The sequence below is a fragment of the Arachis duranensis genome, chromosome 4 (assembly GCF_000817695.3).
Source record: "Arachis duranensis cultivar V14167 chromosome 4, aradu.V14167.gnm2.J7QH, whole genome shotgun sequence".
NCBI lineage: Eukaryota > Viridiplantae > Streptophyta > Magnoliopsida > Fabales > Fabaceae > Arachis > Arachis duranensis.
This window is the reverse complement of record NC_029775.3, coordinates 5283457-5299917: the sequence shown is the minus strand read 5'-3', so window position 1 is coordinate 5299917 and position 16461 is coordinate 5283457. Positions and strand designations below refer to the sequence as shown.

Below are 16461 nucleotides of genomic sequence, written 5' to 3'. Positions count from 1 at the left end.
ATTTTCTATCAGAAGCAACAACAAAACCCTAGAAAGCCTCGACGGAAATGCCAAAAGAGCGCACGAAAGAAAGCCAAGGAAAACACATTTACAGCGACAAACAAACGCAGGATCACGAAAAGGTTCAAACTTTCAAACATGCAAAATCAAAGCTTCACCAAAAAACTAAAAGTAAAGCCGCGAAAGAAGCAAGAAAGTTAGTACCAACCTGAAAAAAGTAGCAGGCTTCGAAGAAGTTGAAGAGGGAAGGCAAAAATTTGGAATTGCTCTCTCAAAAGTAAAAGAGAAGACACGAGCAAAAGCAACGTCGCTGGGCTGAAATGCCGAACTGCAAAACTCCAGGCAGAGGCTTCAGAAAAATCAAACAACGCCGTAACACGAAAAAAGTTGAAAGCGAGAGAAATGCGAAGAAGTTACGAAAAGGGGGAAGGAAAGAAACCGTTTCTGGGTTTTCAAAATCAAGATAAAAGAGCCAAAGGGAAACGGGGCAATTAATGTTAAAATTAATGTAGGCATTAAACCCTCGCACGTTTCCAAAGCGCCGATACAAAAGCGCGCGCTTTTAAGAAGAAAAACGTTCTAGATTCAAAAGCTTCTACAAGGGAATCGACAAAATGCTTGAGTTCGGCTTCACTAAAAGAAGGACCGAAGTCAAGGACTCGACCTCAAAAAGAAGACCGAGCTCAAGCAGGGGCACTGTTCATACCCTGGGTCAAGTTGTCCGACCCGGGATGTTCTACAGACAAAGCGACCGACCTCTTCAGGTTAGGACAACCCGACCTCTTTTCAAAGAGCTCGGCCAAGTCACAGGAAAGCCCAAAAAAAGGGCCCAAATAGAGGAACACGTCCCAAATCCAAGGGCAGCCCAAGCTCATAGAGATAAAGGCGGTTCCCTTAAAGATGACCTCACTTAAAGATAAGATAAAGATAAAATAAGATAACTAACTTATCTTATCCACAGAAGGCCACATCTCACCATTATAAATACACTGGAGCACCCAGGTATAACTCATACTCTGATTCTACTCAATACCTGTTTAATACCCTTGCTAACTTAAGCATCGGAGTCCCTTGCAGGTACCCCTCACCCTCCGGGGACAAAGGATCAACACCATCACCAAGTCCAACAAGTCGGACACACAACCTCCGGCCATTATACACCTGCCGGACACAACAGCTCTGACCAACGCAGAAGATCTCGACCGAGATCGACCTATAGTTTCAGGTAACTCTCGGAACAGATTCTGTCACCAAGGATTACTTTCGCCGACCCCAGGTTGACCCAGGTTTCGGACGATGCTATACTCAGAGGGTCGTCGCAGGCGCCAACTAGAGTTTCAGCGTCAGATATGTCGGATAACAGATGTGTGGAGCGGAGATGATGTAGTGGTACACGTGCCACTGATCACGAGTAGTGCTAGCTCGATGACATGATGCAGGAGGAGCAGGTTGGTGGTGACGACGGAGGCCAGACAGATCATCGCCTTTGTCGATCTAGTGCTAGACGTCGGGCTGCTCGTGCTGGACGAGCACCTCCCGTCCACTATGATGACGAGGTTGGGTCGTCCCGTGGGCGCCCTACTGACACTCAGGTTGGTGGCAATGCGGAGGCTAGTATGGGTGGTACACCTTTTACTCACGTATCTATCTCTCAGGTACTGCATGAGTGTAGCACGCAGATGTTAGTTGATCTTGCTACCACTACTTTCACCATGGATTTGGACGATCAGCTGGTGTTCCGAGGGTTACCTGAAACTGTAGGTTGATCTCGAACGAGATCTTCTGTACTGATCGGAGATGACGGGTCTGGCTTGTGCGTGGCGACCGGAGCTGTCGTGTCCGACTTGTTGGACTGGCAATGCTATTGATCCTTTGTCACCAGAGGGTGGTGGTACCTGCAAAGGACTCTGATGCTTAAGTTAGCAAGGGTATTAAGCAGGTTTTATGTAGAATCAGAGTATGAGTTATACCTGGGTACTCCAGTCTATTTATAATGTTGTAGAGTGACCTTTGTTGGAGATAAGATAGTTATCTTATATTATCTTCAAGGAAATCGCCCTTATCTCTATAGGCTTGGACTGCCTTTGGATTTGGGTCGGGTTCCTCTATTTGGGCCCCTTTTTGGGTTTTCCTAGTGATTTGGACGAGCTCTTTGAGAAGAGGTCGGATAACCCTGACCTGAAGAGGTCGGTTGACTTGTCGTTAAAACATCCCCGGTCGGACAGTTCGACCCAGGGTATGAACAGCTGGCTGGACCCCAGTTCTATGCGGATTTTGCTAAGATCATACGGGGTGACGACGTTCATCAGTACCAGAGTCCGATTCCAGGTGGCCCATCTGACCCTTCGTAGTATAGGCCACAACCAGCGGATGTGCCGTCCCAGGTTCTTGAGACCCAGCTCCCGGTCGACCTGAATGAGCCCGCAGGCAGCCCGTATGACACTTGGTTCGACATGGGGGGGACGCCACCATCTGCATTTAGAGTTGGGCTACAGGAGGCTCCACCCGGAAATCAGCGAACGGCCAAGGTTAGGCGTCCGACTCAATGTGGCACAGGCTCACACCTACTTGGTCCATTTGGGGGTGACCATGATGTTGATGGTGACCAGTAGTAGCGCCCATTGTCTTATTTTCGACCGTTATCATTGTATGAATTATGACTTATTTATTTTCTGTTAGGGTTAATGACTTGTTACAGTTATATTTGTATGACTGATATAGTTAACTTATTTTTTGTTATTGTTAATGCCTGGTGGCTATTATTTTCGTACGACTTATTGCAAATGACGATTACATTTTGTATCAATTCGTGCATTTTGCATCATGGGTTGTTACTATTACACAGGTATATATAATCATCCACTCTACTCATAATCCGCTACAGGGTGTAGCGGATTATGCTTTCAATCAATTTGGTCATAAACCGCTCCGTGACAGGGTGTAGTGGATTACGTGTAATTGGGTTCTGCTAGAGGGTGTCGCAGATTACATACAATTGATTTTGTTGCATTTGCGTCTGGAGTTTTTTTTGGTTTCCCACGGTATCCCCCAACCCGGCAGGTCAAGGACTAATCCGTCGCGGTACTGAGCTCCATTTAAGGGTTTGCCGCTGGCCAATGGGTTGCTGCATGCACAAGGCGGGATTCGAACCCCGACACTTGCTTAAGCGGACTAGTGAGCTAACCACTAGACCAACCCAACTTGGTTATTTGCGTCTGGAGTTTGCCAATGTTATAATTGTAGAACATTTTATGTTAATCATTTTATTTGTGTAAATTGCCCCAAAATTAAAATATCTTATAACTATCCTTTAAAACAAGGTTTATTCGGTAGTGAAAATCCAACGTGGCATGCTCTAGAATCATTCTCAACAATTCCTTCCTCTTACATGAACCTCATTTCTCCCACCCCGTGTCATTGTTGTCACTTGCCACAATACAACAACTGAACACAAAAATTCAATTTTTGAATTTTAAATTTAGGATCAAAATTGAAAAAGCTATTCATACCCATCATTTGCGTTCTCTCTCCAATCTCAATTGCTATTTTTCTTTCTTCTTTTTTTTCATCATCATATTTGGTTTGTCTTCTTCTTCACTTCATTTCTCCGTTCACTGATATTATTTTTCGGTTTCTTCTTCTTCTTCAGTTCTTTTTTTCCTAATCCCCCTTTGAAAGTGGAGATTATAGAGTTTGAAGGCAATTGATGTCACTGTACCCGATGGCTCCAACCTTCAGGAAAGTCGTCACGGTGGAAGGAACGACAGCGGTGGTGGTAAAAGTTACGAAGGTAAAAGCGGTGGCGACGGCGACTATGATGGTGGAGGAGTCTAAGGCAGCATGGGTTTGACTAGTCGCCCTGGAGTTTATCGCGGTGGTGAATAAGGGGGAGGATGTGATGACAGTTGTGCATACTAAAGCACATTGTGAAATGGGTCAAGGTATGCAACCAGGGAGGAGGCGGATGCAGAGACAGGTTCGGCGGCGTTTATGCCGGCCTTTATATCCTTCTTGCCATATTCTCTCTCATAGATTTATCAATTCCTTCCTCTTACATGAACCTCATTTTTCCCACCCCGTGTCATTGTTGTCACTTGCCACAATACAACAACTGAACACAAAAATTCAATTTTTGAATTTTGAATTTAGGATCAAAATTGAAAAAGCTATTCATACCCATCATTTGCGTTCTCCCTCCAGTCTCAATTGCTATTTTTCTTTCTTCTTTTTTTCATCATCACATTTGGTTCGTCTTCTTCTTCAGTTCATTTCTCCGTTCACTGATATTATTTTTTAGTTTCTTCTTCTTCTTCAGTTCTTTTTGTTCCTAATCCCCCCTGAAAGTGGAGATTATATAATTTGAAGGCAGTTGATGTCACTGTACCCGATGGCTCCAACCTTCAAGAAAGTCGTCGCGGTGGAAGGGACAGCAGCGATGGTGGTAAAAGTTACGAAGGTAAAAGCGGTGGCGACGGCGACTATAATGGTGGAGGAGTCTAAAACAGTATGGATTTGACTGGTCGCCGTAGAATTTATCGCGATGGTGAATAAGAAGGAGAATGTGATAACAGTTGTACATACTAAAGCACATTGTGAAATGGGTCAAGGTATACAACCAAAGAGGAGGCAGAGGCAGGTTCGGCGGCATTTATACCAGCCTTTTATATCCTTCTTGCCATATTCTCTCTCATAAATTTATCACCATTCATGTACATAATGTCATTATTTAATATTAATAATGCCCCAAATTTCATATTTCAAATTTTGAATTCAAAGTTAAAAATTAAAAAAGAATAATATATTCCATCAATTATTTCTGTTTTTGTTTTTGTTTTTATTTTTCTCTTCGGCTCCTCTTTCTTCTTCATCAATTTCACCACCTCTATCTTTTTCATCTTCTTCAGTTTTTTTTCATTATCTATTTCTGTTTCTCTCTTCTTCTTCTTCTTCGGATATCATGCTTGCCACTCTCATTATCGCCCTTTCCTTCCCAAGCTTCTATTCAAACCCAGAAGCCATCCACTGCTCCTTCTCCCACCAGCGACGGTACGTTACCGTTTTCCACCTCATTTTTCATATTCTATTTTTTTGAATCTACATTTCAGCGATCCCTCTTTAATTTCATGCCATATCTTACATCTTGCTTTGTTGCTTAATAATGTGTGCTGGCATCTTTTCAGGGTCGTCAATAGATCAAGGGATTGCATATGAGCAAGAGAATGAAGGGTTCTTTTCTTCTTTATCTGATTCTATTTTTCTGTTCTTTTCTTATTCTTCATCGTCTCAGATCTCTTTGTCACCGGACAACCTTTCTGAGTCATTTAGTGATGCCGTTCCAGGACTCAAAGCTGAAGGAAGCGCATACCGGAGCGTTAGGCTCAGGGTAACCGCCGCAAGGAGGTGCGTTGGGTCAACGTCATTGGCGACATTCACAGGAACAGAGGAGATACTTCGAAGCCTTCAAACGGCTCTGAATCTGAATCAATTACGAAGTTCTGCGAAAATACTTGCTGGGAAAGGACTTGCTCCCTACCTGCCAATCCCTTAGTGAGATGTACCTTCGACTCGAGCAGTTCTCTGATGCTCTACCTTACCAGGTAATACTCTAATTTCTTCTCCGTTTTTTCTTTCCAATATGTTCCTCAATGTTGCGAATTTTTCTCTTTCGATTGCAGAAGATGCAGTTAGACCTTGCAAGGAATGCCCCTGCCAAGGTTTCCTTAGTTTTCTTGCTCTTTGCGGCATTCTCCACTACGTTAGGGCAATGAGTGACGGGTTTTGAGTGATTGGAAGGGTAGAGTTGAGGGTTCTTCCATTGGTCTACCTTTTGGTTTGCGTTACATTTTCAAGCGTGAATGGATGTTGAAGTTTTCCATTGTTCAGGTCACTTTCTCTATCTCTCTCTTTCTCACTCATCAGTTAGTATTTGTGATAGCTTTATGGTTCGTAATGCATTTTTGTGTATAACTGCTTTTGTATGCACAACGCCCAATTCACTTCTACTTCAAAATGGGAGTTCCTTTTATTCTTATAAGCTCCAAAAGAGCCAAAGATAATCATCATTTGTTAATACAAAATTACTCACCTGAACCTGCTTTTTACATGGATAATAGCACTTAGTTATATTTAATCTTTCTTTTTTTGGGTAATAAAATGAAATTAATATTATTATTGTTGTTGTTGTTGTTGTTGTTATTGTAAGTACTATCTTATGATTCATGTCTCTTAGTTTTATATAATGTGTTTAAAATTCCAGGGACATGGATTGAAGACCAAATGCATTAGATAAATGATGAATCTGAATTTTTTACAAGGGTATACCGTATTTGAAGCTTGCTAATGAGGTGAACTACTGATGATTTATTATCTATTTTATAGGTATTTTATTTTTGTCATTGTAAGATTTATGGATCACACTTTCGGTTTGGCTTATTACTTAAAGTCTCACTAATTGATTGGGTTTGTAGTTGATGATAATTTTTTTGGTGAGACTTGATTTTGATTTGGCAGAGAACCTAAGTGATTGTATGGATGTTCAGATAAAAAGATGAGCTGTAGGAAAACAAAAAACCAATATGCAATCACTGCTATCATCATTACAAGATGTATGCTCTTTGACATAAATTTTGTATTGCTAATATACCATTTCTCTTTAGAATTTTGGAATGTTCCTTTTCTACCCTATGTTCTGACTTGCATTCTTAGTTATTACTCTAATGAAAAATATAAAGAAAGTGGAGACAACAAGTTTTCTGGTTTTGTTTTTAACTAGATAGTCAAGAATGAAACTATAAGTAAGAATGATCAGATCCCGAAGATTGTAAATTAAAAATAATGCACCATATATGTAAACGAATGCTGCTATTTTTTATTAAATTATTAACCATGTTGCGTGTACCATATGATGCTTTGTCTTTCAACTATTATCATGCAACCAATCATTATATGATTTAACATGTTATTTATAATGTTGATACTGCTTTGACACTGTTCAAGCACATTTAGTGAGATAAGCTTAGCTATATTGTTTATTTAGCTCCATTTCCATGACCCTTAAGTGTTGCATGCAATTGCAATTGCACAATCTTTCCTCACGTCTCCGATTGTTAAATTTTGGATTCTGCCAAGAATTCTATCATTTTTTTCCTGCTTTAGTTAGCAATATCCTTTCTTTGAATAATGGTTAATTTCAGGGGTTTGTTTGCCATTGGTAATGGATGCGAGAAGTTAAGGAATCTAATATTAAGTCACAAGGGTTTGGAAGTAATTGCTACCGGATGCAAGGAACTTGCACATCTTGAAGTCAATGGATGTCACAATATTCGAGCTTTGGGGCTAGAATCCATTGAAAGATCTTGCCAGTATGTATGTAAAATAAGGAATGAATTAACCATTTAATAAATAGGCAACATAAGGAAGCATGGCACACATGTTTGGCCTCTTTATATTTACATTTGGTCAAGTTTTTCATTGCTTGCTATGTGTGTTTCTCTGTTTATTTTTCGTTTGTGGTGCTAAGCTCGGCTTTCTATTGGCAGACGTCTTATTGAGTTGGCATTATTTTACTATCAAAGAATTGTTGATGTTGGTCTTCTCCAGGATGGAGAAGGATGGGAGTTCCTATAAACTCTTCAACAGGTAGATTACTCAAACCTTGGGGATGGTGCTATATTTGGTATACCTATTGGTTGTAGGAATTTAAAGGAACTTCATATCCATTGTTGTTATGAGGTGCTTCATTTGCATGCCTATTTGGTTTACCATGTTAAACTTCATTTAAAAACGAGTATTTTTGGGATGGCTCGCTTTCAAAATGCTCTATGTGTAATATGATATAGGAGAATGACTCTTAACTCATTTTGTCTCAACACACAATTTTACTAATTTTTCCTTTATCTAAATGGCTTCTTTTGGTGATTCCACATTCAAAACTAATGTTAGTCAATAAAATTTGAAAACCATGAGAGTTTGAGACCAGTGAGCTACATGAAAATGAATGTTAAAATGCAGTATTTAACTTGGTTACAGCAATTTATTCATGTCCCATGCATAATCTACCATTCCCTTTTGATCTGTTTCATCGTCCAATATTGCATTTCCATTCTGCACACACATGAAAGTGTGTTACGTTTTCTATATATGATATAGTAAATGAATTGGTATATGCTATGATGTTTATGCAACTTTGGCAAAAATTTTAAAACGTTGCTGAAATTAAAACATATTTTTTAGTATGTTACTCATTTTTGTTGAGCTTGAAGATTAGAAGTGTTTCATCCAGATACAGTTTTAGCATTAGTCTTAGGCTTTCAGCCTTTTTTCTCTTATCTTTTAATTCAGTTTTTCCCAAATTTTTGAAAGGTGCAGATGATTCTGTCACAAGTTGAGGTTATTACTGCTTGATTTCGATGGCTGATTTATATAGCTTTATTGCATCAGGTATCATTTGTTATATGTTAGTACTTTCCCATTTTATATTCCGACCAACTATTTGATTTTATGAAGGGAAAGTATGAGGAGACAATAGAGGTATTGTACAATGAGGTTAATTTAAAATTTAAAATATTTGATAGGCAATTAATTAATTTTAAATTATAGGCAACTAATTAATTTTGAATAGTTTCTAATTTGAAATTTAAATGCGTCGGTTTTGGAAACAAATAAACTACCTCCCTCTCTCACTTCTCTCTCTCAATACAATTTGTCAGCGTTCTATGCCTTTCTCATGGAGTCTTGTCGGTACACTAACGCCACGGTCACTAGCCGCCATCGGAAATCGCACCGACACTGTTCCGACTGGCGCCGTTGCTGCACAGGCCACCGCCAAGGGAGGACGCACATATTGTGTGGGTCGAACTAACGATACCGCAGTAACCCGGACATCCAGCGCCTCCGTCGTAGCCGGTGTGCGCCTTCTTCCCGACACCGTCCTCATCTCCTCCGATGTGCCTTCGCCTTCTCCCATTCCTTCAAGTCTCTTCTCACCGATGATACCACCATACTCTTCTTCTTCGGATCCAAGCATGGTTAGCTTCTTTCATGATTTGAGCCCTATGCTTCACAACAGTGCCGTTTTTGTCATAATTAATCCTTCAAAACTATGTTTCACCACAATAATAGTTTCTTCTATTTATTTATCTTCTTCTTCTTCTATTTTAATGGTCAATTTAGGATGGTCATTTTAGTATGTATGTTGATGGTTATTTTATTTTTATGTAGATGATTATTATGATTGGATTGAGTTTAGTTATATATAATTAAAATATATTAGATGTTCAATTCATTAGGTATGCGGATGGTTATTTTTATCCTTAAGTGGATAGTTATTTTTATTAAGGGTGAGTGGCGTGTGGTAAGCCAAGTAGCGACGGTGAAATGGGATGATTATTGATGAAGGTGGGATGGCTGTGGATTGAAAAAGAAGAGAATATTGGAGGATTTCATATGGTTATTTTTTTGAAATAACTAACGGAATTTTTTTAAAAATTTGAAATTTGAAATTAGAGAATTTGAAATTTGAAATTTGAAATTTGATGTGAATTAACTGAATAAGAGTTTTTAAATTTATTATTTTGTGGGTAATTTTTATTTTTAACTCATATTGAGCTAAATAAATAGCTCATTGTACACATTGTACAAATATCCTATTGGCTCTCTAGCGGAACTCTTTTATGAAAGTATATTTTTCTTTCCTAAAGATTAATTCTTTGTTGTTAATAGTATATTTTTCGTTACTCTCTCCGCTTTGTTACTTTTTATCTATTCTGAATCTGCTTTGCTATGCATGTTTTTTTTTAATTTGTTTTCAATTTAGCTTATATGTTTGTTACATGTTTTTGGTTGCTACAATCATTAGCTAAATACATATGATTCAGGCATTCATGTATTCATTTTCTAAATTTGATATTTTGATTTCTTTTGCTTTGTCTAGATTTATTGCAATTTGAATGGTACTTTATATCATTGTTGGTTCTAACCTTTTTCTTTTTCTCCTTTCAGGAAGTTACTGTAGAATCTTTTAATCCATCACCCTTATTTTTATTTTTTTTCTATTTTCAGATTTTCTTATTATTATTTGATTAATTGGCTAAAATATTTAAGATTGCTTAGCACTCGAATTTTCAGACAGACTATGAATGTAGTTGAGTTTGAGTTTAATTTTGATAATTTGGGATTAGGTATATTTTGAATTGTACTCACTACTCAGAAATAAAAAATAGGATTAATTTCGAGTAATGTATCTTTATCTTATAATAATTATTGTTTTATTTTAATTTTTCGTGTTAGTGCAATGATTGGTTTTATACTTTGTTCAATTAAGGCAGTGATTCTTATGGATGAAAAAGAGTTTTAGAAGATGGTAGGGTCATTGAAATTTTACAAGTGATTTAAGCTTAAAAACTCAATTTCTTTATTATTATTAACTATTGTTATTCAATTTTGATTTCTTTTTCTTTCCATTATTTAGCATTTTTTTATGGAATATAAAATAAATTTTTCCTCTTTATTTTGCTTCTTTTTTCAGTACATTTTTTTTATTTTTGGCTCCCTACAATAATTATTATGAATGATTTTAATGAAATAGTATGTTGCTTCATGTTTGGATTTGAATATTTTGTACTATTAAGTGTTAAAAGGATCATGTTAATAAAGATAAATAGTCTAAAATAAAAGGTAAAGTGGTGTACATAATGAAAAATATGGTACAAAAAAAATTAATGAAAATATACTGCAAATTTATTTATTGGTAAATATTGTACATGTCAAAATTGATTATTTGAAGTTGTTGTTAGATAATAAGAATATAATTGAATGGATAAAAGCCAAGAAACATATAAATTGGGAGATGCAGTTTTTGAAGAACAAAATAATTAGCCGTAGGCATATATTTCAGGATTTATTTGATAGAAAATTCAGAGCCAAATTAAAAAAGATTGGGATTAGGTGAATGTTATAGTGCCTAAAAAGTTGTATCTATTTATTAAAAAAGGTTAAAAATTAATATTTAATTTAAAAGATATAAAAATAAATTATTTTAAAAAAATTAAAACTTACCATAAAAAATAAGTTAGACAAAAATTAGACAACAATTGATAGGCACCATAAAATTAGCCTTGGAATTAAACCGTTCTGAAAGGAAAATGAATGAATTCAATGTTAGGAGAACGTAATTTAGTAAAGAAAAAGATTGGGATTAAACCGATTCTGAAGGACATGAACACTAGAAGATTATTATAGAATTAAATCAATTCTAAAAGTTGAGTAATGATGTTAAATTTTTCTTTTTTTTAGTTGATTTGAATATTATATTCTAAATAATAGTTATATATAATATTAATTAATAGTTTTTTATTATTTAAGTTAATTAAATACTAATTCTATGTTTTTCAATTTTAATTACCATATATGATATATCTAATGTTTTTTTTATTATTTTTGTGCCATTGATGCACTAGTAAATGTTAAATTAGAGTTTTTTTTTTTCCAAATAAAGAAACAACTCTTCAAATTGCGAAGGAGTACAATGTTTTGGCGTATTGTTCTGTTGAGGTGGATGAAGAGACGGAATATGCCGCTGAGTGGAGACATGCCATCGAAGTGGACACCGGAATTGCCGTGAAACTAAACGACCTTAACCATCACCAAACGACAAACCCATCACTGATATTATTCTTCTTCCCCAAAACTATACCCTTGTCGTTTATTCTCTGTGGGTGCCGCCTTTTTCCCAATTTCCGTTAATATCTCTTTTAATATCTCTCTCCCTCCGATTCACACAAACATGGCTGCGACGACTCTCTCCTCGTCGCTCTTCGCAACCACCACCTTCAAGGCCCCACCACCACATTCTTCTTCCTTCTCACACAACTTCAATCTCTGCACTACTCGCCAATCGCTTCCCAGGTTCCTGATTACTGATTATTGATCCTCCTTCAATTTGAGTTTTGTGAAGCGCTCTGATTTTATGCTTTCAACTTTCTTTTGTGTGTTTAGGGTGCGCGCAACTATGTTACAAGATAACGAAGAGAAAGTGAAAGTGAAAGAATCCTTACCCTCTAAGATTTCTACTTTTGATGATGCCGGTAAAGCCAGTATGGAGAGTGGGGACTCAACTTCAAGCTCATCGTCGTCGTCCTTTGAGAAATTCGTCATCAAGGTTGAACAATCAGTCAATATCTTTCTCACGGTAAGTCAAATTACTTTATCTTTGTTTATATCGTTATTGTGTTCATGTTGGCTTAAGTTTTCTACTTCAACTGCTTAGTGTTAGTGTGCAAGTACTCAATTAGGAGTATTCTCAATTTCAATTCAGTTGGCAATTTAAGGTAGATAGTTTATAGCATCTGAAAGCTACGGATTTGCCAATGAGAATTCATACTATAGCTTTGAGAATGAAAAATCAATACTCTGTAGAATGTTTTTAGTAATATGATGCTTGGTCTGTCATTTCTCATATTGAGGCTGTAATCTTGAATTGGCTGATCCCCTCTCAGGGAGACAGAGGTGGCTTTTTACATAAGAAGCTTGTTTTGATGTCTATTTCTGTTTGCTTATTTTTCAGGATTCTGTGATAAAGATACTTGATACTTTGTACCATGATCGGGATTATGCAAGATTTTTTGTTCTTGAAACAATTGCCAGGGTTCCTTATTTTGGTAAGTGCCATTCTTTAATAACTGTTGAGGGGCTTGAAGCTGTCATCTCTAACTCTAATTAATGAACAACAATCCTTGCTGGTTGCTGCTGCACATAATTTACATGCTCTTTTGAAAGAATGAACATAACAAACCTGCATATGGCCCTTTTGTTTTCTTATAACTTCATCATTCTTAGGAAACTTACAATTGCAGAGCTGTAATTTAGTGAAAATTACTGCAGAATGTATTGTTTTAGTTATGAACACAGGGATATACTGTGCATTGGTTGCAGATATTTGGTATTAACTTTTGTGTACAATTATCTATGGCAGCCTTTATGTCAGTTCTTCACATGTACGAGAGCTTTGGCTGGTGGAGGCGGGCCGACTATCTGAAAGTGCATTTCGCTGAGAGTTGGAATGAAATGCATCATTTACTCATCATGGAAGTAAGATCTCGAGATAATTTTGCCTCTTTCTGATGCATTAGAGCTATTCTGGTGTGTTGGTTCTAGATCTCTCTCTGTCTCTCTGTCTCTCTCTCTCTCTCTCTCTCTCACACACACACACACACACAAAATAAAACCCAAACTAGTATCTTATTGTTAAATCCTCAAAAGATATCGTTATACAAAATTGGAGTAGTCACCCTTCCATGGATTGTTTAATATTTGATGAATTTAGTTTAGAAATGGACAAACTTAAGGCTTCAATCAAACGACCATAGTGAATGTAGGAAAAGATCAAGGGAGTCCCTTGATATAATTGGGATTCAACTGTGTAGTTAATCAGAGTAGTATGTGACTCTTCAAAGGTATTGATTCAAGACCCACAGATGTAGTTTATAAAAATTAACTTGATAATGGAAAATGTCTTCAAAAGAAAGTATTTGCTAAAAATATCTTATAACTGGCATATACTTCTGGGCGAAGTTTCTGGAAGTTTATAGTGTGCAATCACATGCATGAATTCTATTATTTACAATTTCACATACTTCATTGTATGCTATATAACATTGGGTCTCTGGTTGCAGGAGCTAGGGGGGAATGCATGGTGGTTTGACCGTTTTCTTGCTCAACATATTGCAATATTTTATTATATAATGACTGTTTTTATGTATGCGATAAGCCCAAGAATGGCATGTAAGTACTAAGTAGTTGCTTTTTCATATTAATCCTGTTTACATCTGTCAGTTTGGTGGTTGGATTTTCATAACAAATTGCTTCTCCAGTCTTTTATTTGATATATGTTGTTTGGGCTAGTGCAGATCACTTTTCAGAATGTGTAGAGAGTCATGCATTTGAAACTTATGACAAATTTATCAAGGCTCAAGGAGGTATGATAGTCGTAGTTTCTTCTCATCCTTTTTTGTGTTAGTATTTCATATGTTTATGCTCTTATGTATATTTTCATAATGAGTTAGGGCCAGAACCCCAACTTTAGTTCGATCCTCAAACTTTCAGTTTCTGTCTTATATTGATTTGTTCTGGAAATGACCATAATTTATCTTCGAAAAAGAAATGGAACAAATAAATAAATAAATAAATGATCTCACATTGATTTTATTACAGAATAGTAGTAAATTGACTCTTATGTAATTCAATAACCATATCATTGTCTGAATTCTTATAAACTTATATGCAGAGGATTTGAAAAAACTGCCAGCTCCTGAGGTTGCAGTGAATTATTATACAGGCGGTGATCTATATCTGTTCGGTAAACTTTCTGTTTTTTTTTTTACCTATGGTTGTCGACTGGAGGGTGAAAATATGTACATGGAATCTAACATTTCCCTTCTCATGTTTTCTCAGATGAATTTCAAACGTCCAGAATTCCAAATACTAGAAGGCCTAAGATAGGTAAGCCTCCAAACCCAGTTCCAGCATGTATTATTATGCTGAATTTGTTTTGCCCAATAAAACCATTTATTGTCACTGAATCTCACCATACGAAATCATGAATCCAATTTAAGAAACAGCTAATCACTCAATTTATGAATCATTCAGCCTCTGAACATAGTCAGACATTTTTTCCCTTCCCGTGATTTTAAATTTTCTCCCATGCTCTGCTTGTGTACACTTTTGTTAGAACTTCATGTTTTGATGATTGTATGGCAGACACAACACTCTATTGTTTGGGCCTGGTTCTATTTCATGAACTTTGCTAACATTGATGATTAACAATATATTAATTTTGAATATTGTCCCCCTCTAGAGAATCTGTACGACGTATTTGTAAATATCAGAGATGATGAAGCGGAACATTGCAAGACAATGAAGGCCTGTCAAACGCATGGGAACCTCCGGTCTCCGCATTCCGATTCAGCGGATGATGATGGTGATGCTGCACTCTCTAACCTTGAAGCAGATTGCGAAGGAATAGTAGACTGTTTAAAGAAATCTGTTACTTCAAATCCAGCCAAGCTCAAGTAAAATACACGGCACAAACACACTAAATACATAACTCATTCATGAAAGGAAATTATACGAGGCAATGAATAATTATTAGAGTTAGTAAATAGAAATAGATTTCCATCCACAGACACATTATGTATGTATCCCATATATCTCCATACTCAAATGTATAATCATTTTAGTTTTTCCTTTTTCTGCTCAACCGGATAATTTAGTTTCTCCTCACATGATTACCTAACTTCAGCTGCAATACCCGTTTTTCTTTTTCTTTTCTTACAACTGAAATTTATTTTAAGGAAATTGCAGAGATAAGAGAATTGATAAATTTGTAGTATATAATTCGGTTTTTAAATAATTGACACATAGTAAACAACATTGATTCCTTGATTTCTCTAATGGCAAATTGCTAAGACAATTTCCTAACAAATAGTAATCATAAAAGAAATGAAAAGAGAATACCTAATTTCCATAATTCCATTCTTCTATCATCCTTATCAGTTTCAATTTGCATGTGTTGTCAATCATTTCGTGGCAAAAAGTTTAGTTAGGTTGGCATTGTCATTCTAACTCGGCCATCAACTTGGCGACAATTTACTAGAAAAATCAAACAAGACCTCTCAGAATTTTGCGGCAAAATTGGTTTGTGTCTTTTGTGTTGACAGCAATGAACCAACAGTGCATGCAGGGTAGGCCAAATGCCAAACTTAAATCCAATCACAATCTCCCCTCATCCTTCATCCTTTGATATGATTTCACAATTTGATAAATATATGGTTCTCCACTGCCTCTAGAATCCACACTATGACCCCACGATTAAATGACTAGTTCCGATCCTACTAGCTTTAGAAGATGCTAAAAGAGTAAACTATTTTTATTTGCCTCCTGTGAATGTTGATCATGTATTTTTGAAAGTCAAATGCATTTTTCTAACAGAATGAAAAATTAATTTAAAAGTTCACAAAATTAATCTATGTCGTTAATCTATAATTAGAAATGATATTTTATCATTCAAAGTTGTACTTCACAATCTAGAAGAGGTAAATCATTTATTTTTTTGGCCTGATATCCAAATCAAATTTTTTAAACTGATAGGTTTTAGAATAATATAATCAAACGTTAACTTTTTTCTAATATAAATATTTGTTCATGGAAATATCATCGTAATATTACTAATCAATGTTATGTTCAATAAACAAACCAAGTCGCTGTAGAGATAATCCACCAATACTTCAATGATATTGACTAAGAATTTGACTTTCCTCTCTCAAAATTTTCAATTCACAATTAAATATATATAAAACTCTTTTATACCGAATAATATATACAAATTAAAATTCATAATCTATTAATATTACTGTTCCATTAAAAAGGAAAATAGCGGGAAGAAAAAATAATAATCGAGGGTTTGAA

At 36.2% G+C, this 16461-nt stretch overlaps 1 protein-coding gene and 1 long non-coding RNA gene across 11 annotated transcripts; both read left to right on the top strand.

The window, feature by feature from the left end:
• The first annotated feature begins 4666 nt into the window (after nt 1–4666).
• Nucleotides 4667–10114, top strand: LOC127746809 (uncharacterized). 10 transcript variants are annotated; one of them, XR_008008617.1, is made up of 8 exons: nt 4667–5046; nt 5181–5226; nt 5340–5597; nt 5676–5883; nt 6257–6605; nt 7194–7638; nt 8368–8439; nt 10000–10114. It is a non-coding gene; the product is annotated as an uncharacterized LOC127746809 (long non-coding RNA). The 10 variants fall into 10 exon arrangements; XR_008008615.1 differs by lacking the exon at nt 10000–10114 and adding an exon at nt 8709–8830; XR_008008620.1 differs by lacking the exon at nt 10000–10114 and having other exon boundaries at nt 7194–7361; nt 7539–7638; nt 8368–8689.
• Nucleotides 10115–11545: 1431 nt separating this feature from the next.
• Nucleotides 11546–15276, top strand: LOC107482958 (ubiquinol oxidase 4, chloroplastic/chromoplastic). The gene is made up of 9 exons (XM_016103547.3): nt 11546–11904; nt 11995–12187; nt 12563–12656; nt 12971–13086; nt 13671–13779; nt 13905–13973; nt 14282–14353; nt 14449–14496; nt 14852–15276. The coding sequence occupies exons 1-9, from the start codon at nt 11783–11785 to the stop codon at nt 15067–15069; spliced, it is 1041 nt and encodes a 346-aa protein (XP_015959033.1). The 5' UTR covers nt 11546–11782; the 3' UTR covers nt 15070–15276.
• The last annotated feature ends 1185 nt before the right edge of the window (nt 15277–16461 follow it).